Here is a 22,680-nt window from a genome sequence, read left to right on the forward strand (position 1 = left end):
CATCTTTTCATGTGTTTGTTAGCCATCCGTATGTCTTCTTTGGAGAAATATCTATTTAGTTCTTTGGCCCATTTTTTGATTGGGTCGTTTTTTTTTTTTTTCTGGAATTGAGCTGCATAAGTTGCTTGTATATTTTTGAGATTAGCTGTTTGTCAGTTGCTTCATTTGCTATTATTTTCTCCCATTCAGAAGGCTGTCTTTTCACCTTGCTTATATTTTCCTTTGTTGTGCAGAAGCTTTTAATTTTAATTAGATCCCATTTGTTTATTTTTGCTTTTATTTCCAGAATTCTGGGAGGTGGATCATAGAAGATCCTGCTGTGATTTATGTCAGAGAGTGTTTTGCCTATGTTCTCCTCTAGGAGTTTTATAGTTTCTGGTCTTACATTTAGATCTTTAATCCATTTTGAGTTTATTTTTGTGTGCGGTATTAGAAAGTGATCTAGTTTCATTCTTTTACAAGTGGTTGACCACTTTTCCCAGCACCACTTGTTAAAGAGATTGTCTTTACTCCATTGTATATTCTTGCCTCCTTTGTCAAAGAAAAGGTGTCCATATGTGTGTGGATTTATCTCTGGGCTTTCTATTTTGTTCCATTGATCTATATGTCTGTCTTTGTGCCAGTACCATACTGTTTTGATGACTGTGGCTTTGTAGTAGAGCCTAAAGTCAGGCAAGTTGATTCCTCCAGTTCCATTCTTCTTTCTCAAGATTGCTTTGGCAATTTGAGGTTTTTTGTATTTCCATACAAATCTTGAAATTATTTGTTCTAGTTCTGTGAAAAATATGGCTTGTAGCTTGATAGGGATTGCATTGAATTTGTAAATTGCTTTGGGTAGTATACTCATTTTCACTATATTGATTCTTCCAATCCATGAACATGGTCTATTTCTCCATTTATTAGTGTCCTCTTTGATTTCTTTCATCAGTGTTTTATAGTTTTCTATATATAGGTCTTTAGTTTCTTTAGGTAGATATATTCCTAAGTATTTTATTCTTTTCGTTGCAATGGTGAATGGAATTGTTTCCTTAATTTCTTTTTCTACTTTCTCATTATTAGTGTATAGGAATGCAAGGGATTTCTGTGTGTTGATTTTATATCCTGCAACTTTACTATATTCATTGATGAGCTCTAGTAATTTTCTGGTGGACTCTTTAGGGCTTTCCATGTAGAGGATCATGTCATCTGCAAACAGTGAAAGTTTTACTTCTTCTTTTCCAATTTGGATTCCTTTTATTTCTTTTTCTGCTCTGATTGCTGTGGCCAAAACTTCCAGAACTATGTTGAATAGTAGCGGTGAAAGTGGGCACCCTTGTCTTGTTCCTGACTTTAGGGAAATGCTTTCAATTTTTCACCATTGAGGATAATGTTTGCTGTGGGTTTGTCATAGATAGCTTTTATTATGTTGAGGTATGTTCCTTCTATTCCTGCTTTCTGGAGAGTTTTATCATAAATGGATGTTGAATTTTGTCAAAGGCCTTCTCTGCATCTATTGAGATAATCATATGGTTTTATTTTCAATTTGTTAATGTGGTGAATTACATTGATTGATTTGCGGATATTGAAGAATCCTTGCATCCCTGGGATAGAGCCCACTTGGTCATGGTGTATGATCTTTTTAATGTGTTGTTGGATTCTGATTGCTAGAATTTTGTTGAGGATTTTTGCATCTATGTTCATCAGTGATATTGGCCTATAGTTTTCTTTTTTTGTGTGACATCTTTGTCAGGTTTTGGTATTAGGGTGATGGTGGCCTCATAGAATGAGTTTGGAAGTTTACCTTCCTCTGCAATTTCTGGAAGAGTTTGAGTAGGATAGGTGTTAGCTCTTCTCAAAATTTTTGGTAGAATTCAGCTGTGAAGCCGTCTGGACCTGGGTTTTGTTTGCTGGAAGATTTCTGATTACCGTTTCAATTTCCGTGCTTGTGATGGGTCTGTTAAGATTTTCTATTTCTTCCTGGTTCCGTTTTTGGAAAGTTGTACTTTTCTAAGAATTTGTCCATTTCTTCCACGTTGTCCATTTTATTGGCATACAACTGCTGATAGTAGTCTCTTATGATCCTTTGTATTTCTGTGTTGTCTGTTGTGATCTCTCCATTTTCATTTCTAATTTTATTGATTTGATTTTTCTCTCTTTGCTTCTTGATGAGTCTGGCTAAATGGTTTGTCAATTTTATTTATCCTTTCAAAGAACCAGCTTTTGGCTTTGTTGATTTTTGTTATGGTCTCTTTTGTTTCTTTTGCATTTATTTCTGCCCTAATTTTTAAGATTTCTTTCCTTCTACTAACTCTGGGGTTCTCCAATTCTTCCTTTTCTAGTTGCTTTAGTTGTAGAGTTAGGTTATTTATTTGACTTTTTTCTTGTTTCTTGAGGTATGCCTGTATTGCTATGAACTTTCCTCTTAGCACTGCTTTTATACAGAAACTTATATTTAGAAATCAAATCCATTTAGCCCAGGAGGCAAAACACTTATACCCTGAAACCACAAAACTTTACTAAAAGAAATGGTACCAACAAATGGAGGCAACCTGTGTCATGGATTGGAAGACTTAATGTTGTTAAGATGTTAACACTATCCAAAGCAATCTGCAGATTTAATGCAACCTGTATCCAAATTACAATTGTGTTTTTTGCAGAAATAGAAAGCTATCTAAAATTTATTTGGCATCTTAAAGAACCCTGAATAGCCAAAACAATCTTGAAATAGAAAAATAAAGTTGTAGGAGTTGTACCTCCTGATTTCAGAATTTACTACAGAGTAACCAAATAAAGTAAAAATAAAAATAAAAAAACCAGTATGGTATTGTTGTAAAGACAAACACATGAACCAATGGAATAGAATAGATAGCCCAGAAATAAATGACAGTGTATAGTCAAACTATTTTTGAGAAGAATGCCAAGACCATTCAATGGGCAAAGAACAATCCTTTCCCAAATGATGCTGGGAAAACTGGATATCCACATGTCAAATAATAAAGTTGGACCCTTTTCTAAGGCCATGTATAAAAATTAGTGCAAAATGAATAAAAGACCTAGACATAAGAGTGGAAACTATAGAACTCTTAGAAGAAAACACTCGGGAAAAATTTCATGACCTTGCATTTGGCAATGATTTCCTATATATGACATCAAAGGCACAGGCAACAAAAGAGAAAAATAAATGAATTGGACTTCACCCAAATGAAAAACTGTGGTGCATCAGAGAACACTGTCATCAGAGTAAAAAGGCAACCCGCATAAAAGAGGAAAATATTTGTAAAACACAAAACTAGTGAGGCATTAATATCTGGAATATATAAAGAACTCTTCAAACTCTACAGCAACAAAAAAAGCTTAATACAAAAATTAGCCAAGAACTTGGACATTTCTCCAAGGAAGATGTATATGAATGGCCAATAGGCACATGAAAATGTGTTCAACATCACTGATCATTAGTGAAATAAACGTCAAAACCATGATAAGATGGCATTTCATACCCTAATGGTGGCTACTATCAAAACTAAAGAAAATTGATATTAGCATGGACGTGGAGAAATTGGAACCCTTTTATTTTACATTGCTGGTAGGAATGTAAAATGGACAGCTGCTGTGGAAAGCAGAGTGACAAAGGAGGGAGCCACCCAAATATCCATTGATGGATGAGGTGACGGTGAGAGCGAGGGTAATAAAGAAAATATAGTACAAACATACAGGGGAGTAATTATAAATATCCAGCCATAAAGAAAGGGAATTCTGACACATGCTACAACATGAATGAACCTTGACGACCTCACGCTAAGTGAAATAAGTCAGTCCCAATAGGACAAATACTGCTGGGCAGCATGGGTGGTGTAGTGGGGAGCGTAGCTGCCTTCCAGGAAGACAAACACTATGTGATTCCATTTATACAGGTAGCTAGAATAGTCAAATTCTTGGAGAAGAAAGTGGAATGGTGCTGACCAAGACCTGGAGGGAGTGGAGAATGGGGAGTTATTGCTTGATGGACATAGAGGTTTATTTGGAGAAGATGGAAATTTTCTAGAAATGGATAGTGGTGATGATTGAGCAACTAAATGGTTAATACCACTGAAGTGTACACTTCAGAATAGTTAATTGGGGGGGGGGAAGGACCCACCTGCCAGTGCAGGACGCAGAAGAGACATGGGTTTGACCCCTGGGTCGGGAAGACTCCCTGGAGGAGGGCATGGCAACCCACTCCAGGATTCTTTCCTGGAGAATCCCATGGACAGAGGAGGCTGGCAGGCTGCAGTTGGGGTTGCAGAGAGTCAGACATGAAGTGACTTAGCACCCAGGCACACCAGTGACACCACTGGACCTGGACTTCTCTTCTGGGACGCTTTTAGATTACTACATTGCAGAGAAAAAGGAAGTAGATTAGGGGTTGTTTGATGACCACCAGCTTGTGGCTGATTGCCTAGTAACTGCTAAGGGGATGAGGGTTTCTTTTCTGAGAGTGACAGAAGTATTCTAAAATTAGCTTGTGGTGAGGGTTGGACAACTGTGTGAATATACTAAAACACTGAATTGTTCACTGAGTGAGTGGACTCTATGGTATGTGAATGATATTTTAGGAAAATTGTTTTAAAAAGCAAAAAAAAAAAGTTAAAATGGCAAATTTTACATTAAGCAAATAACAGTATGCTTAACAATTTTTGAAAAAGATATAATGGAAGAGAGGGAAGAAAGATTGGAATTCAAATATGTAAATGTGTAAATGTCTCCTACACAGGAAAGCAAAGGCAGAAGTGACTCTGATTTGAAGTTGTGACCCACCACAAGGATAATCGCCAGCAGCTATTGATAGCTGGTTTCAGGAGCACCAGCCACAAAGCCAGGGTAGCGGGCCATTAGGCCACAGCCAGCTTGGACACGCTGGAGAAGCACAGAAGTACTGTCAACAAGGCCTTCGGGCACAGATCTCCATTGGCATTTGGAACTGCTACTCACATTGTGTCCTAGGCCCTTGCAGGTGGTGAGTGCCCGTGGGGAGGGCTGAGCCTGGTGGTCCTTTCTTCTCCGTGCCCGGTACTGTGCTGAGTGCTTTGTGTAGTTACTCTCACCGGCTCCTCTGCATAAACGGAAGAGGAGAGATTCTCTTCCTGTTCTCAGTGCGCAGGGGCGCTCTTCAGGGCCACTTTCTAGGAGTGTTCTCTCCCTCTGTCCCCTTGGTCAGGCCAGACCCAGTGCCCACTCAGGAAAGGATGCTTGAGAGAGCATCTCTTCTCCTGTCCCCTGGACGCGCTGCACCAGCCAGCTGCACGTGTTTCTTCCATGGGTTCTTCAGAGTTCCATTTACCGCAGCCTTTTTATGCCAACGAGCGGTGCTGGGGGTGGGAGCAGCAGAATGGGCCTTGTAGACTGTCCACCCAGAAGCCAGAGATGTCATTTCTAATTAGGATTTGGAACAGGTTCCAGGGAGAAGATCCCAGGTGTGTGGCAGGAGAAAGCAAACCTTGCTGGCCTCAGAAGGGTTCTGTTAATATTTAGTGGGACTGGCCTCCAGTTTGGGCTTTGCATGAGGGGCAGAGGCGGCACCCACCCCAGAGCTGACCAGCATACCCCACTGAGCACTGGCGGCCCCCATGTGTCCACACGTGCAGCCGCTTGCCCACTGAGGGACAGGAGACAATTTTGTGAAATGTTTCGTTTCATCAGCTGAAAACTGGACATTTACAACTCTGCTGGAAAGGGGCAATAAAGCTGGGGCTGCCCTGGCTGCTGTCTCCACTGGTTCCCACACCCCCAGTCCCTATTCCCCCATACCATGTGCCCTTAGGACAGCCCTCTGTGGGGCTCCTTCTGGTACCCAACCTCAGCTTGGACTCTCCAAATCCTTCTGTGTCTACTTTCAGGGCAGGTCACCCAGAGGACAGAAGAAGTCAGAAACAGGCTGGGGCCAGGGTCTGCCAGGGCGGGTATTCGGGGTAAGGTGAGCAGGGTGATGGGGAGATGAATCCCTGGAAGGCCCCTGGAGTGAGCCTGCAGGACTCCACAGTTAAGACTGTGGGGGCAACTTGAATGTCACATGGGGGATGGTTAATTAGTCACAGGCTTGGCCAGGACTTGTTTCCACATCTGCCCCAAAGGCTTCATTCAGGAAGACTGGTCAACAGGGATATATGTAGTGCTGTCCACTGCACTCTCATGGATGGACCCCTGCTGCAGGCTGGGCCCTTGACCTAGTACTGGATCAGAAGACATGCCTGTTCTGGCCCCACCTGAAGGAGGTCTGGCTGGAAACTTCTCTTCGCACCGGGTGCTGGCTGCACCCCAAGCACTCCGCAGTGCTGACAAGGAGAGACTTCTGATGTCCACCAGAAGGCAGGCCCAGCCTTGATGGGGTCGCTGCAGGGAAGCTTTCAGCCATGGCCAGAGAGAATGGAGGATTGAAGATGATGGGAAAGCCTTCCTGGAGGGGGAGACAGCTGGACAGGTCAGTGGGTTCTCATCGCAAAGACCTGGAAGGCCAAGCTGTGGAGGCCGCACCTAGAGAAGCTCAAACACACCCATATTATGGAGCAGTCCACAGAGCAGCTTCAGGCACAGCAGGATCCAGGCCTCAGCCTCTGAACTCAGGAACTTGCTTTCCTGGCTCCTTGAGGAACAAGATGGTTCCAACAGTGCCATCGCATCAGCTCAGGGACCTAGGGGAAAGAGCTTTCAAGTAGCACACAAGTTCTAGGACTGCATCCGCACCCTCTAGTTAGCATCAGGTCCACCTCTGATTCATTCTTGTGGCCAACAGCATGGCAAATATGCTGATTGTCTAAGCCTGGTCTAAAACAACCTTCACTGTAAGACTCGACACTGGAAGCAGTCAATCCCTAAATGGCCAGGACTGACAATGAAACAGAGATGGCTCCTGGGGGATGCAGGGGCTTGGGGAGCTGCCATCCCTGGCAGACCTCCCAGGAAGTGATCACTGGGCTTGAGTGGGCACAGAAGTGCCTATGGGAGGCAGGGCCTGCCCAGCCAGGGATCCTGGGGGACCAGCAGATCCAACTGCCACCTTGCCATTGCAGGTGGGCATGCCCCAGACACTCAGCGTATCCGACATGGTCACCCCGGACAGCCTCTGCCCACCCCCCACCGAGCTCACGGATGGCGAGCAGGCTGGGCAGCCCCTCCTGGGTGGAGCTCCGTCTTCAGCCTCCTTGGACACCCTGATCCAACACCTGGTGCCTACTGCCGACTACTACCCTGAGGTGGGTGATCCACCCAGTAGGGAGGAGGGGTAGCAAAATGGGCTCTGTCCCACCATGCCTGGGGGAGACAGCAGAGCTGGGGCTGGCTGGGACTGGGGGTGCAGGGGCTGGGAGGAGGCACATCCTCCCGGGCCTTGTGAGCACCTGCTGCCTTTCTCCTGTGCCCCCCCAGAAAGCCTACATCTTCACCTTCCTGCTGAGCTCGCGCCTCTTCATCGAGCCCCAGGAGCTCCTGGCCCGGGTCTGCCACATGTGCATTGAGCAGCAGCAGCTGGACAAGCCGGTGCTCGACAAGGTGAGAGGCAGGGCAGGGCAGCGGGCCTCCGAGCGTGCTGTTCCCCCCACCACCCCCCGACATGCCCTGTGAATCAATATCCTATTCACCCGCCAGGGGGTTCTGACGTGTCTGGAGCCCAGAGCCAGAAGGGCAGAGTCAGAATCTTTAACCCCAGGGCTGTTTCCCAGGGTCTTAGGGGAGCCCCTGGGTGCACACAGCCCAGAACTGGGCCTCCAGAGGACCACGAGGAGACCATCTGTGGCCGGGGGTGGTCTTGCAGTGCCTGCTGCCCTGCCTGCCCCCCACATCTTCTGTTCCATCGTTTCTTCTCCCGCTGGCCCGCTGATGGCTCAGCACCCCACGTCCTTTCCTCTGTCCCTCACTGTATTCCATAAGCCGCAACTGAGTCAGCAGGGTTCCACTGTCCAGCGACAGAAACCTGGTTTCAACTGACCTAAGGCCGAGGGACTTCACTGGCTCACATGACTGTAGTCTCAAGCTACTGCTGGCTCCAGGGCCTCAGACATCAGTGGTCTTTCTCCCTAAGACCCCTTGCTTTGTTTTCCTCTGGGCCAGTCTCTCTCTTGCTAAGGCGAGTTCTCTGCCTGGTGACAGGTGGCCTCCGCGGGTCCAGGGTCCTGGCCTACCCTTCTCAATCCTATGGAAGGAGGATTCCAATAAAGATCCTGATCTCACTGGCTTAGCTTAGGCGGCATGCCCCTCTGTGGGCCAGTGCCATGCCCTGACTGGCCAACACTGATCTGGCATGTTCCTGAAGCCCTGGGGGAGGGCCAGCTGAAAATGAGGGAGAGAGGGGCCCCACAGGCAAACTGAGATCCCGTCACCACAGAAAGGGAGATAGAAGGACTGGCGGTTATGAGTAGGAGATGACCCCCATTCCAAACATGTGTCTGCCCCCTCTGCTCTCCGTGGTCAGCCCCCAAGCCCGCCTGTCTCCTGGGACAGAGGAAGGAGAGGCCCACCTGCTCCCAGCCATCGCTGCTGCCCTCGGGCAGCCCACATGCACAGTGAGTGGCTGAGGCAGGGGCCGCTGTGACCCCCCCACCTCCCAAGCAGCCCTCACCAAATGCAGACGACCCTTGGTTTGCCTTGCAGGCCCAGGTCCGGAAGTTTGGCCCCAAACTGCTCCAGTTGTTGGCCGAGTGGACAGAGACATTTCCGCGGGACTTCCAGGAGGAGTCAACCATCAGTCACCTGAAGGACGTGGTGGGCCGCATCGCCCCCTGTGACGAGGTGGGCGAGCCAGGCCAGAGTCCTTTCAACCTGTCTCCACCCTCACACTTGGGACCTGAGCCTATTCCCAGGCTGGCCTCTGGGCCCTCATCTCCCTACCCATACCCTGGGGCCCCTCTGAAATCAGTCCTTCCTGCCCCATCAGAGAATCGGGCACCGGCAGAGCTGGCAGGGAAATCAGGCCTCTAGGTCTAGACCTGGGCTCTTGAGCTCTCTCCTATCCTGGTCTCATCAGATGGCAAGATATGGGCTCTTACAGCTGCCTGGTCAGGCCAGTGACCCAGCACACTGGCTTGGCAGAAGCCTCTTCCCCAGTAGCTTGGGAGGCAGCCCGTGTAATGGGCGTCAGGTGCCTCTGCACCCCATACCTTGCCCTGTTCTCCCAGCTCCATTACTCTGGGGAAGGCACTTAAGTGAGAAAGAGGAACAAAACTCCTACCTCCCAGGACTGGGGTGAGAACTCAGAGGGGAGAGCATGTCGCTTGTCTTAGGAGGACACCGAATGTGGCAAGCTGATAGCCCCACAGTGGGTCTGAACCCAGAGCCGCAGGAGCCAAAGGAAACTGCTAAAGCAGGCTGAGCAACAGGAAGCTGCAAAGTCCAAGGCCTAATGAGGCTCACAAAGGGAGGCCCTGCCCTGGAGCCGATTCAGAGACAGAGCTGTTCTGAGAGCTTGATCAGATGAGGGTCATCTCTGCCTTGCATCCCTTGACCCATCTGGGGACTGACTATGACACCTGGCTTAGGTGCAGCAGGAAACGTTCAGGGAAGGCTCGATGACTGGATGGACTAGGAGAAGGAAGCAGGAAGGGGAAACGCCGACTGGTTTGCTACATAGTTGGCTGCTTTGATGGGTGAGTGGAGGTGGGAAAAGAGATGTCTGGGCAGTTGGGTAGGCAGGGAGATTAACAGGATAAGTGGCTGCGGAAGACTGATGGAAAGACATGAAGGAAAAAGGCGGAAATGATAACTAGTGAGTGGGTAGATGGAGGAACAGATGGATGGGAGGGTGGGTGGATGGACAGGTGGGTGGGTGTGTGTGTGGGTGTGGATGGGTGGGTGAGAACATGGATGGGAAGGTGGAGGGGGGGGTGGGTGGACAGGTGGATGGGTGTGTGTGTGGGTGTGGATGGGTGGGTGAGAACATGGATGGGAAGGTGGGTGGGGGGGTGGGTGGATGGATGAGTGGGTAGATGGATGAGGACAAATGTTGGGACGGAGGGAGGAAGGCTAGATGAATGAATTGATGGATCTGTGGGTGACTTTCTAAAAGGGGAGGTGGGCATCACAGATGGATGGAAAATAGATGGGTACAGAGACGGTAGATGGATGGATGGATGGATGGATGGATGGAGTAGAGGGTTTGTAGAGGGATGAGAGCCCAGTCGTCTGCTTTATCTCCGCTCCCCCACGCCCCAGACAGTAGGCCTTCAAGCAGTGTGAAGTCTAAGCCATTGACAAAATGGATTATCTGCCCTTGTCGGGCCTGCCTCTCCATTGGCAGAGCCATTTCAGAGGCAGACCCTGCCATTCTGGCCACAGGCTTTGGGGCAGGTCTAAGTCCTGGGCTTGTTTCTTTGTGAAGCAGCGCCTCCTCACTACGCCCTCAAGAATCTGCTGGGAAATCTTTTCTAACCACCGAGTGGATGAAAATAAGACACAGCCAAGACCTGTGAATGGGCTGTCAAAAGCAGTCATCCACCAGGTGTGGATTTTCAGAGCTAACTCATTTAGAGTTGGCTAAGTAAGTAATACGGAGAAGGCAGTGGCACCCCACTCCAGTACTCTTGCCTGGAAAATCCCATGGACAGAGGAGCCTGGTGGGCTGCAGTCCATGGGGTCACACAGAGTCGGACACGACTGAGTGACTTCACTTTCACTTTTCACTTTCATGCATTGGAGAAGGAAATGGCAACCCACTCCAGTGTTCTTGCCTGCAGAATCCCAGGGATGGAGGAGCCTGGTGGGCTTCTGTCTATGGGGTCGCACAGAGTCGGACACGACTGAAGCGACTTAGCAGCAGCAGCAGCAGCAGCAAATAAGTAATAAGTAACTCATTTAGAGAATTTCTCATCCCTTCCTGTGGAATCCAGTTAGGTATGCTAAGTGATGTAAACCAGAGCTGAGATTCCCTAGTCCCCATGCCACCCAGCCAGGCGTAGGCCAGGGATGCCCCATCTGTCTTTGTGAGTCCCACATTGCCCCTCTGCAGAAAGCACTTACTCCCAGGGGATGTGCGGTAGACGTTGCTTCCCTTTCCTGATGCTTCAGGCAGCCTGCAGGCAGCTCCCTTCCCAGCACAGGCACAGTCTTAGCTGAGAAAGGAATTGGTGAGCTCTGAACCAAACTGGTAAGTCAGGACCCACGGGACTCAGAACCTGAGGTCAGGGTCAGACCTTCTGAGCCCACAGCTGTGTGACCTTGGGCGAGGTGCTTCCCCTCTCCAAATTTCAGTTTCTTCATCAGTCAAATGGAGATTATAACTGTTCCCACCACACAAGTCTGAGGCAGAGTCCGTGCAGTCACCTGCGCTTGTATTTCAGCACTTGGTAAACGTGAGCTATGATGAGGAACAAATTCTCTCCAAAACCCAGGCACATGGGGATTATTTTTAACTTTCATGAAACTTTGTTATGGAACTTTTCACACATATACAAATATAGATAGTAGTGACCATGAAGTCCTGTGTGCTCATCGCCTAGATTCATCAGTTATCAACATTTGGCCAAACTCGTTCCTTCTCTCCTTTCACACACTTCCCCCTCCCTCCAAATGTTGGTTTGTTTGTTTGTTTTTTTAATCATAGACATTATATATTTTGCTCCAAAACCATTTCGGAACCCTCTCGTAAAAGATTTCTTACCCAGAGATGATAGGATCAAACGATACGAAGTGTTGCGCACAAAACCAGTGTTTCCAGAACGTGTGTGTCTTGGGGTTGCCTAACCTCTCTGGGCCCGAAATTATTTTCTGTAAGAGGGAAGATGATAATCCCTCCCTCACAGGACAGTGAGGAAAACAGCGCTGTTCAGGAATGTGAAGGAGGTAGGACAGGTGAGTGGGGAGCCGGGCTTCCGCGTCAAAGTGGCTGTGCAAGGTGACGCCTTTCTTTTCCTACCTGATGCCCTGCCATCTCCTGGAAGCCTCACGTCCTCCCTGTGCTCCCCACCACCTCTCAGTAGCCGGGGACAAGGGGCTGGAGGGGCTCTGCGGAGGCCCTGTCCGTGCCTGTGGAGTCTGAGCTGCTCCATCTTCGGGTCCCCCTCTGCTGGGCAGGAGACCCTGCCTTAGACGGTGGCTCCCGTGCCCCCCACCCCCCAGAGGTTGGCCCAGCCATTTCACTTCAAGAAACCCAGCAGTTTCACCTTCTGGTGATGCCGAAGCTGAAAGAGACGGGGGGCCCCCAGGGAGGCCTAGAGGGTCAGATACCTGCTGAGAGAGACAGGGCAGGAACAGCAGTCCCCTGGCCACACGCACTGGGCCCCTCAGGAGACTGGACAGGCAGCCCTCTCGGCCACCAGCCTTGCTCTCCAACTCACACGGCTGTCTGCCGGCTCCCCAGGGCCACGGGTGGCGGCCAGGGACTTAGCAAGCTGGCGATGGGTGCAGAGCTCCTGCCTGTGCTGCTGGACATCGGCCACGGGCTCGCTCAGGAGGGAGCTTTCAGGAACTTTAGAAAATAAGGGTCTTTACTTGACTGGATGGAAACCGACCCTAATCACAAAACACTGGGTCCAGGAGAACTTGGAAGTACCTGGAGAGCGCTGCCCCTCACCCAGGCCGTCCTGTGACGGCGACCTCCACGCTGATAGCCGGCTCTGCACGCAGCGGGCAGCACTGTGAGAACTGAGAAGGACAGAGAAAACAGTCCGGCCCCTGTCCTCCGCCAGTGGGGGAGCTGAGCCGGCAGGGCGGCCCCATGCTCCAGAGGCAGGCCACGACAGCGACAGGAACACCTGGGCTTTCTCGGGGGTAGGTCCCTGGGCCTGCCTGCATTCACCAAGATCACACAGCCTGCATCCACAAGGTGGAGAGATCACTGAGCAAACGAGACAAGGTCAAAGAGAAGGTCAAATACTCTCCCCACATTCAGATTCACCAAAAAAAAAAACAACAACCCAACAGATCAGCTTGAGGTTAACAGCACTAGAACACTTTTAAATGAATTAGCACACGGTCAGTGGCGATTTGGAGTGGATATGGGTTCTATAGAAACAAGTCCTGCTACATCATTTGCAGTTTTATAAATAGGGGCAGTGCACTGCGGGGGGCACGCCGCAGAAAAAGAGAGGCAGTGGAACTTCCCTCAGCAAAGCAGAGGGGTCCCGAGGAGAGGTGAGCCTGCTGTCCGCCAACCTGGCCCCTCTGGGAGCGAGAGACAACCAGACACGACAGGCGTTCCGTCTGAGCACTTCCGCTTTATTGCCACAAACTCTTGGGTTATATAGGCAAGCAAGAGGGTTCTGCGAGGGACCTCCCATAGTTGCACCAATCACGTTAAAGGTCAAATTATAATATGCCATAGTTGCACCAATCACATTAAAGGTCAAGTTATAATATGCCATAGTTACACCAGTCACGTTAAAGGTCAAATTATAAAATGCATATAAGGTCAAGGCGTCATGAGCTTAACAGGAGTCTACGGTAATCACGCACTGTCCACGTGGACGGAAGTCAAGAGAGCCAATCAAAGACTTTAACGTAGGCCACGCCCCTATCGCTTCCGCCAGACGCCATCTTGGCTTCCAACCGCTAAAAGCTAGCCCCCCTTTTTTAAGGTTTCCCACGTAGGGCCCCACAGTGTGCGGCTCTATCAAACTGTAGCCACAGACGCACTTCATGCTTGAGTCCGGTAGGCTCTGCAGTCTGCCTTGGAGAGGCTGACTGACGACAAGCAGGTGGAGGCCAGGTTTATCCAGTCCACTAATGTGTGTGGGCCCCTCCTGTTCATTCCGGGTACCAGCAAAGAGAGACCCAGCGTGGCCTTCATGGAGCTGGTACTCCAGTGAGAGGCTTGGGCAAGGACTGTGAAGGAAGGGGACGGAGCTCGGAGGAAGAAGGCTACAGGTCCTGCCTTGCCTGCGGGGCAGGAGAGACCGCGGGTCAGAGGGGCGGGCAGGTGGTCTGTGTCTGGAGCACGGAGAAGAGGAGCGAGGGCTACGTAGAGGCCACTAAGCGCGGCCAGAGCTGACCTCAGGACCCCTGAGCCACGCCGGGCTTTTGCCTTTGCGGTAGTTTAGGGAAGGAGGGTGCGGTGGTGAGGTGTGTGTTTGGAACAGAACGCTCTTGCAGCAGGGTGGAGTAGACAGAGGCTGGCGGGAATGCACGGGGCCCACTGAGGTGGCTGCTCTTGCAGGGAAACAACCACGGCCTACGCCACACACACTGTGGTGGAAGACACGGAAATGGAGGCAAGCAAAATCAAGAGGGCTGCTGATGGTCTAGAGCGGCCTGGGGGAGAAGGTGGCTTGAGGATGGCCCCGAGCCGGGAGCCTGAGACAGGCAGCACGTGGGGCAGCCCTGCGGGGGCAGCGTGGCTTCTGATGGCATGCGTCTGGTCCGGGTGGCCTTGCCCACCTGGCGCTGGAGATCAGAGGAGAGCACTGTCCACACACTGCCCACACTAAACGACGCTGGAGGTGAGCCAGAAAACCCAGGAGTGAAGCACAGAGCATGATCAAGAGAGGAGGAGATGAGGCAGGAGGAACCCGGCGTGCAACCACAGGGCAGACCAGCAAGCCCGCAGACAGCCCAAGGCAGCAGAGCTGGGGAGCTGAGGCCGCCGCCGCCTGAGAAACGAGACCCTGGCTCTCATGCCAGGAGGTCCTCGGTGACAGCGAGAGTCAGCCTGGTGATGACGGTGGAGTCAGGTGGGGTGGTGGACGGCCGAGTGGGAGATGCGGGAGCTCGACAGCCAGTGTAGGCGCCTCCAGACTGAGCAGCAGAGAGACACGAGGGGCGGATGGAGGTGCAGGGGCTCACTGCTGACTGATGTGTGTCGCTGGGGCTGACTCTGGCGGGACCTCCCTCGCTGTCTTCCTGGCACTCAGACGAAAACCTGGGAGGCATGTGTGCTAAGCATACTCTGCGATACAGCCCTGACAGCTCAGCTGGTAAAGAGTCCGCCTGCAATGCAGGAGACCCTGGTGCAGTTCCTGGGCTGGGGAGATCCGCTGAAGAAGGGATAGGCCACCCTCTCCAGTATTCTTGGGCTTCCCTTGTGGCTCAGCTGGTAAAGAATCCGCCTGCAGTGTGGGAGACCTGGCTTCGATCCCTCAGTTGGGAAGATCCCCTGGAGGAGGGAATGAGTACCCACTCCAGTGTTCCGGCCTGGAGAATCCCGTGGTCTGTATAGTCCATGGGGTCACAGAGTTGGACACAACTGAGCAACTTTCACTTTCAAGCTGCGGGGGCGGTGTTCCTCCCACCAGCAACAAAGGGAAGTCAGACCTCAGCTCACCCACACACTGGCTGCCTTCTCGGTCTCTCCCTCACGACTCTGGGAGTCAGGGTCAGTGTTAGGGTTTGGGTTCAGGAGTAGGCTCCCTGTGTCCTGAGGGTTCTACCAAAGCTGTCCTGGCCACTCCGCAGAGAAGCACGTTCATAAAGTGTGGGGACACCATCTCCATCGCCAGAGCATTCGGCACCAACAGGGGTGGCCCTCAGTGCTCCACCGAGCCCCGTCAGAGGCTTAAGGAACTACTGAGGTCCCCAGGCAAGCCCTGCACCCTGTTGCCCACCTGCAAAATGCCTCTGGGATCTTGTGTATGAAGAATATGCATTTTTCCTATTGGAAATTACCTGGCGGTGCTAACTAGTCACCACCTTCTCCTGAGGCCTCTGGGACCAGGCCCCACTGGAAACCCCACCTGCCTGCCTGACACCTTTTTGCTGCCAGGAGTCCAGACCCTGGATGCCCACTGCTGCTCCCAGGCCAGCTTCCGGCTCGAGGGGGTTGAATCCACCTCTAGGGGAGCCATTTGCTGACAGGCTGGGGGCCCTGTTCTGTGGGTTATCGACAGCCCTTTGGGAAGGTGAAGACATCTTGCTTCATAAACCCAGCTGGTCTGATGTGCCTTCCTTGGAAATAGGGGTCTCTGAGGGGCAATAATTGGTTTCGCTGAGGGGTGGGAGGGTGGTCCCTGCACCAAGCCCAGGGCATCTGAGCTGCATGGCAAGGGGCCCTGTTGCTACAGTAAATGGTTATCGAGTGTCCACTGCATGCCCAGAGCTGTAACACAGGTCACCTCAGATTCTCTACTCTCCAAGCTATCACTGCAGGGCAGTAAACAACCTCAGTCATCTCCTGCAGTGGTCCCACAAGGAAGTCACGTAGGGTGAGCTGGAGAAGAGTGCCCAGGGCAGGGGATGGACAGCAAGGCTGGGCAAGGAGGGCCTCTCTAAGCTAGGCCTGGGAGACAGGCAGGGACACCTAGTAAAGCCAAGCAAAAGGCTAGCATCCAGGGAAGGGCCCGTCCCACGCCTCCCTTCCTCCACTCCCTGGCAGTGCCCACCCCACCTAGACGACTCGGGCAGCTTTGCACCCCAGTCATCCTCCCCGAGGTGTGCTGTACTAGGCTTCCACTGGCGATCCTGCAGCCTTTGCCCCAGCCAGCCTTGCCTGTGAGCCCCAACCAACCTGTCCTGAGTTGGGTCCTGAGACAGGTGGGTACACCTAGGAGTAGCCCATCCATGTCACCTGGGAAGCCTTTCTGTCTTAGACATTGCTATGTAAAGGCAGGTTTCCCGCCCTGAGCACCATCTCTACCCCACTCCAGGCGTACAGAAAGAGGATGCATCAGCTCCTGCAGGCTCTGCACCAGAAGCTGGCAGCTCTGGGCCAGGGACCGGAAAGCCTGCTGGGCACCGACAAGCCCGTCTCCTACAGGACCAAGCCTCCAGCCTCCATCCACAGGGAGCTCCTTGGCATCTGCAGTGACCCCTACGTGCTGGCTCAGCAGCTGACACACGTGGAGCTGGTGAGCACGCCTGGGCCACCCTCCACCCGGACCCAGAGCCTGGAGTGCTGAGCGTAGCCAGCCACCCCTCCCCCATCTTGTCCCGCACCTCATCTCAGCCTAACCTGGGGTCTGAGCCCATCCGTTCAGGGCCACCCTGGCGTCTGCAGAGGGCCCTGACTCTGGAGCAGCCTCTCCCCATGCCTGGGGAGAGGAACAGAAGGGCTGCAGGTACCGGCCTTGCCTGACTTTGACCTCTGGCCCGAGTCCAGGCCTCAGACAGAGGAACGAGGTTCAGATCCTGGCTCTGACACCACCAGATGTGTAATCAGCCCCGCAGCTAGCACCTTCCCCACCCAGGTCTCAGTTTTCCCCATCCAGGACTCACACAGCCACTGCACCCACCCCAGCTTTCCAGAGAGGCGCAAACAGCCTTTATGGTCAAGACGTACACTCACTGTCTCATTACACCTTCCCACCACCTGGCCAGGTAGTGTTGTTATTCTCTTTTCACAAATGAGGGAGCTAAAGCCCAGAGGTTTAGTGTAAGCGATTTGCCACAAGTCAAGCAGCAGGAGGGACAGAGCCAGGATTCTTTTCTGACCCAGACCCCATGCTCTTGGCCCCCGGGCCCACCCAGGTCATGGATGACCCAGTTTTGAGCCTGGTTTCCTAGGTATCTCACTCCACAGGTACTCCCTGTGGAGACGCTGACCCTGCCCCTGTGAAAAGCAGCAGCCCCTGGGCAGAGGAAGGGAGGGGCTGACATCTTCAGGATGGTGCTGAGCTCTGTGACAACCCGGAACAGGGCTGTGGAGCCCCCGTGAGAAGGGCGGTGGGCCCATGCTGGGCGCCCAGTGGACACCCCTTTCTCCTTTTGCTGACTCCTCTCTCTCTGGTGCAGGAACAGCTGCGGCACATTGGACCTGAGGAGTTTGTCCAGGCTTTTGTGAACAAGGACCCTCTGGCCAGCACAAAGGTAGAAGGCCCGTGGACGGACTGTCCAGGCAGGGACCCCTACCCACGAGTCCCTCCGTGGGATTCCCAGAGCACCAGCTCAGCCAGCTCCAGAGGGGCCCGGAACAGAGCAGATGGGCTTGGCGGGGACGTGCCCATTCCACCCACGCCCTAGCCTGAGGTGGGCACATCCCAGCAGCCCTGAGTCCCAGGGAAGCCTCGGAGGGCCAGACAAGCCTGCCGGGGTCAGCCACCCAGCAAGGGTCGAGGGCCCTCCATGATCCTAAGCCCCGGGTGGGTCAGAGCGGGGAGGTTCACACCCAGGCCACTACAAGACCCCATGTGCCCTCCCGGTGTGTTGTGGTGGGCGCCGATGCCCTCTAGTGGCCACTTGGGGAAGGCAGGCCGATGCATGCTGTCCAAGAAGTTCGGGGCACACACTCTTCCCTCTGAAGGCGGATTACACACCGAATTTCAGAGCCTGCCGCTCTTTCTGAGAGCTCATCCATCAGTCTATTGGTGTTTATCAAGGAGTTAAATCTGAAGCAGAACTGGAAATGTTTTGTCTTCTTCCCTGGCACCTAATAAAAGAGGTGCAAACTCAATGTGCAATTGCATTTCCCCTCCAGGATAAGCAGAGATTAAACACTGCGTGTGCAGGGAAAGGGACAGTCTCCCAGACAGCTGGCAGGGCTGAAATTGGCACAGCCACTTTGGAGAGCAGCGTGGCAATAGAATCAGCACTTTAAATGTACACTCTGGACCCCAACTTTTCACACATAGCAATATATCCTACAGGTATACACAAACACGTGTACACACAAAGATGTACGCACAAAGACATCTGGGATATTTTTCTGTGTTTTATGACCAAAGACTGGAAGCAAACTACCGTACCATCCACAGGGACTCGATTAGTGTCGCAATGCATCCATACACAGAAGGCCATGCAGCTGTTAGAATAAGAGCACCTGTAAGAATGGAACAAGGGACATTTGCATGGCACCGCTGGTGGCTCAGCTGGTAAAGAATCTGCCGGCACTGCAGGAGACCTGGGTTCAGTCCCTGTGCTGGGAAGATCCCCTGGAGATGGGAATAGCAACCCACTCCAGTATTCTTGCCTAAACAATTACATGGACAGAGGAGCCTGGCAGGCTATAGTCCATGGGGTTGCGAAGAGTTGGACATGGCTAACACTTTCTTGGGCCTCCCTGGTGGCTGAGATGGTAAAGAATCTGCCTGTGATGAAGGAGACCTGGGCTCGATCCCTGGGTTGGGAAGATCCCCTGGAGGAGGGCATGGCAACCCACTCCAGGATTCTGGCCTGGACAATCCCCCTGGACAGAGGAGCCTGGCGGGCTACAGTCCATGGGGTCACAGAGTCGGACACAACTGAGTGACTACGCACAGGACGCAGCAAAAGTGGAATATTTGCCAAAGACCCATTGTTGAGAGATGACCGAGTGAAGAGCAGTGGCAAAGAGCGTGTGGCCACCTGTGTAACAGAGGGGGACGCATAACACACGTCTGCTTGTACGTACGTGTGGACCATCTCCAGGAACACTGGCACTCTGAGGAGTTCATCATGGCCGTGGGAGCAGGGGTGCAGAGGAGACTTTGCTGCTCTTAGGGGGCTGTTTTTCTGTTTTGCTTTGTTTGGGGTTTGGGCCATTTCCAAGTATTATTTTTAATTGTGAAAAACATCATGATCGTTTACCCGGTCTACTGTAAATGAATACTTCTGTGTTCTAGCCTTTCAGCTACTATAGATATTGCTGCTATGAACATTCGTATACATTGTCTATGTATGTGGGTACATTTTTTTCTAGAGCATCAGTTCTCAAGTGGTTTAGTCCCAGGACAGCTTTCAGTCTTAAAAATTATGGAGGACCCCAAAGAACTTTTGCTTATGTAGATTAATTACAGAAAGTTCCCTACATATGAATGACTTCCATTTTGAGAGCACGTTCGTAAGTCCAGTTTATTCATAAATCCAGCAAAGTTAGCCTACATAGCCAGCTAACACAATTGGCTATACAGTACTGTGCTGTAATAGGTTTGTAATACTTTTCACACAAAGAATACATTTTAAAAAGCCACAAAAATAGAGAAAACATTTTAAATCTTGCAGTACAGTGCTTTGAAAGTCACCGTACAGTACAACAGGGGGCACACAGGGGCTGGCGTCACGTGACTAGGAAAGAAGGGTTACTGACTGCAGAAGGGAGAGGAGGGGGGAGACGGTAGAACTGAAGGATCAGCAGCGATAGGAGATGGAGGGCAAGCTGCCACTTCACTCCTGTCTGATGTTGACAGAACGCATGTTCACATCTTTGAAAGTTCAAAACCTGCATGTTCATATGTAGGCAGCTTATTGTCATAACAGCTGCTGCTGCTGCTGCTAAGTCGCTTCAGTCTTGTCCGACTCTGTGCGACCCCATAGATGGCAGCCCACCAGGCTCCCCAAACCCTGGGATTCTCCAGGCAAGAACACTGGAGTGGGTTGCCATTTCCTTCTCCAGTGCATGAAAGTGAAAAGTGAAAGTGAAGTTGCTCAGTTGTGTCCGACTCTTAGCAACCCCATGGACTGCAGCCTTCCAGGTTCCTCTGTCCATGGGATTTTCCAGGCAAGAGTACTGGAGTGGGGTGCCACTGCCTTCTCTGGTCATAACAGCTACCTGTATTTATTATAATGGGCTTCCCTGTGGCTCAGAGGTAAAAAATCTGCCTGTCAATACAGGAGACATGGGTTTGATTCCTGGGTCAAGAAGATCCCTTGGAGAAGGAAATGGCAGCCCACTCCAGTATTCTTGCCTGGGAAATCCCGAGAGAGGGGCCTGATGTATAACAGCCCATGGCATCGCAAAGAGTTGGACACGACTTAGCAGCTGAACAACATTTATTATATTAGCCAGTAAGGACAATAACTTTAAAAAATATTTATTCAAAATCATAATAATCTATTATATGTTAATAAGTTACATATTTTATGAAAATAACTCTATTTTCAAAAAAATTAATGAGAAGAGTGATATTGTTTTATGGTATTTTTAAAAATTTCTCTCAGTTCAGTTCAGTCATTCAGTCATGTCAAACTCTTTGTGACCCCATGGACTGCAGCGCACCAGGCCTCCCTGTCCATCACCAACTCCCTGAGTTTACTCAAACTCCTGTCCATTGAGTTGGTGATACCATCCAACCATCTCACCCTCTGTCGTCCCCCCTTTCCTCCTGCCCTCAATCTTTCCCAGCATCAGGGTCTTTTCAGATAAGTCAGTTCTCTGCATCAGGTGGCCAAAGTATTGGAGTTTCAGCTTTAGCATTAGTCCTTCCAATGAATATTCAGGACTGATTTCCTTTAGGATGGACTGGTTGGATCTCCTTGTAGTCCAAAGGACTCTCAAGAGTCTTCTCCAACACTACAGTTCAAAAGCATCAATTCTTCTGAGCTCAGCTTTCTTTATAGTCCAACTCTCACATCCATATATGACCACTGGAAAAACCATAGCTTTGACTAGATGGACCTTTGTTGGCAAAGTAATGTCTCTGCTTTTTAATATGTTGTCTAGGTTGGTCATAACTTTTCTTCCAAGGAGCAAGCATCTTTTAATTTCATGGCTGTAGTCACCATCTGCAGTGATTTTGGAGCTCAAAAAGATAAAGTCTGACACAGTTTCCATTATTTCCCCATCTCTTTGCCATGAGGTGATGGGACCAGATGCCATGATCTTAGTTTTACAAATTTTGAGTTGTAAGCCAACTTTTTCACTCTTCTCTTTCATTTTCATCAAGAGGCGGCTCTTTAGTTCTTCACTTTCTGCCATAAGGGTGGTGTCATCTGCATATCTGAGGTTATTGACATTTCTCCAGGCAATCTTGATTCCATCTTGTGCTTCATCCAGCCCAGTGTTTCTCATGATGTACTCTGCATGTAAGTTAAATAAGCAGGGTGACAATATACAGCCTTGACGTACTCGTTTCCCTATTTGGAACCAGTCTGTTGTTCCATGTCCAGTTCTAACTGTTGCTTCCTGACCTGCATACAGATTTCTCAGGAGGCAGGTCAGGTGGTCTGGTATTCCCATCTCTTTAAGAATTTTCCAGTTTGTTGTGATCCACACAGTCAAAGGCATAGTCAATAAAGCAGAAGTAGATGTTTTTCTAGAACTCTCTTGCTTTTTTGATGATCCAGCGGATGTTGGCAATTTGATCTCTGGTTCCTCTGCCTTTTCTAAAGCCAGCTAGAACATCTGGAAGTTCACAGTTCACGTACTATTGACGCCTGGCTTGGAGAATTTTGAGCATTACTTTGCTCCATGTGAGATAAGTGCAAGCGTGCGGTAGTTTGAATATTCTTTGGCATTTCTTTTCTTTGGGATTAGAATGAAAACTGACCTTTTCCAGTCCTGTGGCCACTGCTGAGTTTTCTAAATTTGCTGGCATATTGAGTGCAGCACTTTCACAGCATCATCTTTTAGGTTTTGAAATAGCTCAACTGGAATTCCATCACCTCCACTAGCTTTGTTCGTAGTGATGCTTCGTAAGCCCCACTTGACTGCATTCCAGGATATCTGACTCTAGGTGAGTGATCACAGCATCATGATTATCTGTGTCATGAAGATCTTTTTTGTACAGTTCTTCTATGTATTCTTGCCACCTCTTCTTTATATCTTCTGCTTCTGTTAGGTCCATATCATTTCTGTCCTTTATTGTGCCCATCTTTACATGAAATGTTCCCTTGGTATCTCTGATTTTCTTGAAGAGATCTCTAGTCTTTCCCATTCTATTGTTTTCCTCTATTTCTTTTCATTGATATGAGGAAGGCTTTCTTATCTCTCCTTGTTGTTCTTTGGAACTGTGCATTCAAATGGGTATCTTTCCTTATCTGCTTTGCCTTTCACTTCTTTTCATAGCTATTTGAAAACCATCTCTCTAATGACTGGCAATAGAAGACAGCTGAATTCTCTTAATTTGCATTCAATCTCTTGACGTAACATTATCTTGATTGAAAATCCAACTTCCTCACACA

The 22,680-nt window shown here is 50.2% G+C and overlaps 1 protein-coding gene across 4 annotated transcripts in view; it reads left to right on the plus strand.

Annotated features, from left to right (window-relative positions):
• RASGEF1C (RasGEF domain family member 1C) overlaps positions 1-22,680 on the plus strand; it is a 105,928-nt gene that overhangs the window by 61,041 nt on the left and 22,207 nt on the right. For 2 of the 4 annotated variants that reach the window (XM_042250845.2, XM_042250846.2), the window contains 6 exons: positions 4,730-4,972; positions 7,023-7,205; positions 7,378-7,500; positions 8,599-8,736; positions 16,515-16,715; positions 17,599-17,673. In XM_042250845.2, coding sequence (XP_042106779.1) covers positions 7,029-7,205; positions 7,378-7,500; positions 8,599-8,736; positions 16,515-16,715; positions 17,599-17,673 — 714 coding nt within the window. In that variant the 5' untranslated portion in view covers positions 4,730-4,972; positions 7,023-7,028. Of the gene's footprint in view, positions 1-4,729; positions 4,973-4,995; positions 6,434-7,022; positions 7,206-7,377; positions 7,501-8,423; positions 8,511-8,598; positions 8,737-16,514; positions 16,716-17,598; positions 17,674-22,680 lie in introns of those variants that run through there. The other 2 variants (XM_060416108.1, XM_042250847.1) reach the window with 2 other exon arrangements.

Source organism: Ovis aries, chromosome 5 (assembly GCF_016772045.2).
Source record: "Ovis aries strain OAR_USU_Benz2616 breed Rambouillet chromosome 5, ARS-UI_Ramb_v3.0, whole genome shotgun sequence".
NCBI classification, from domain to species: domain Eukaryota; kingdom Metazoa; phylum Chordata; class Mammalia; order Artiodactyla; family Bovidae; genus Ovis; species Ovis aries.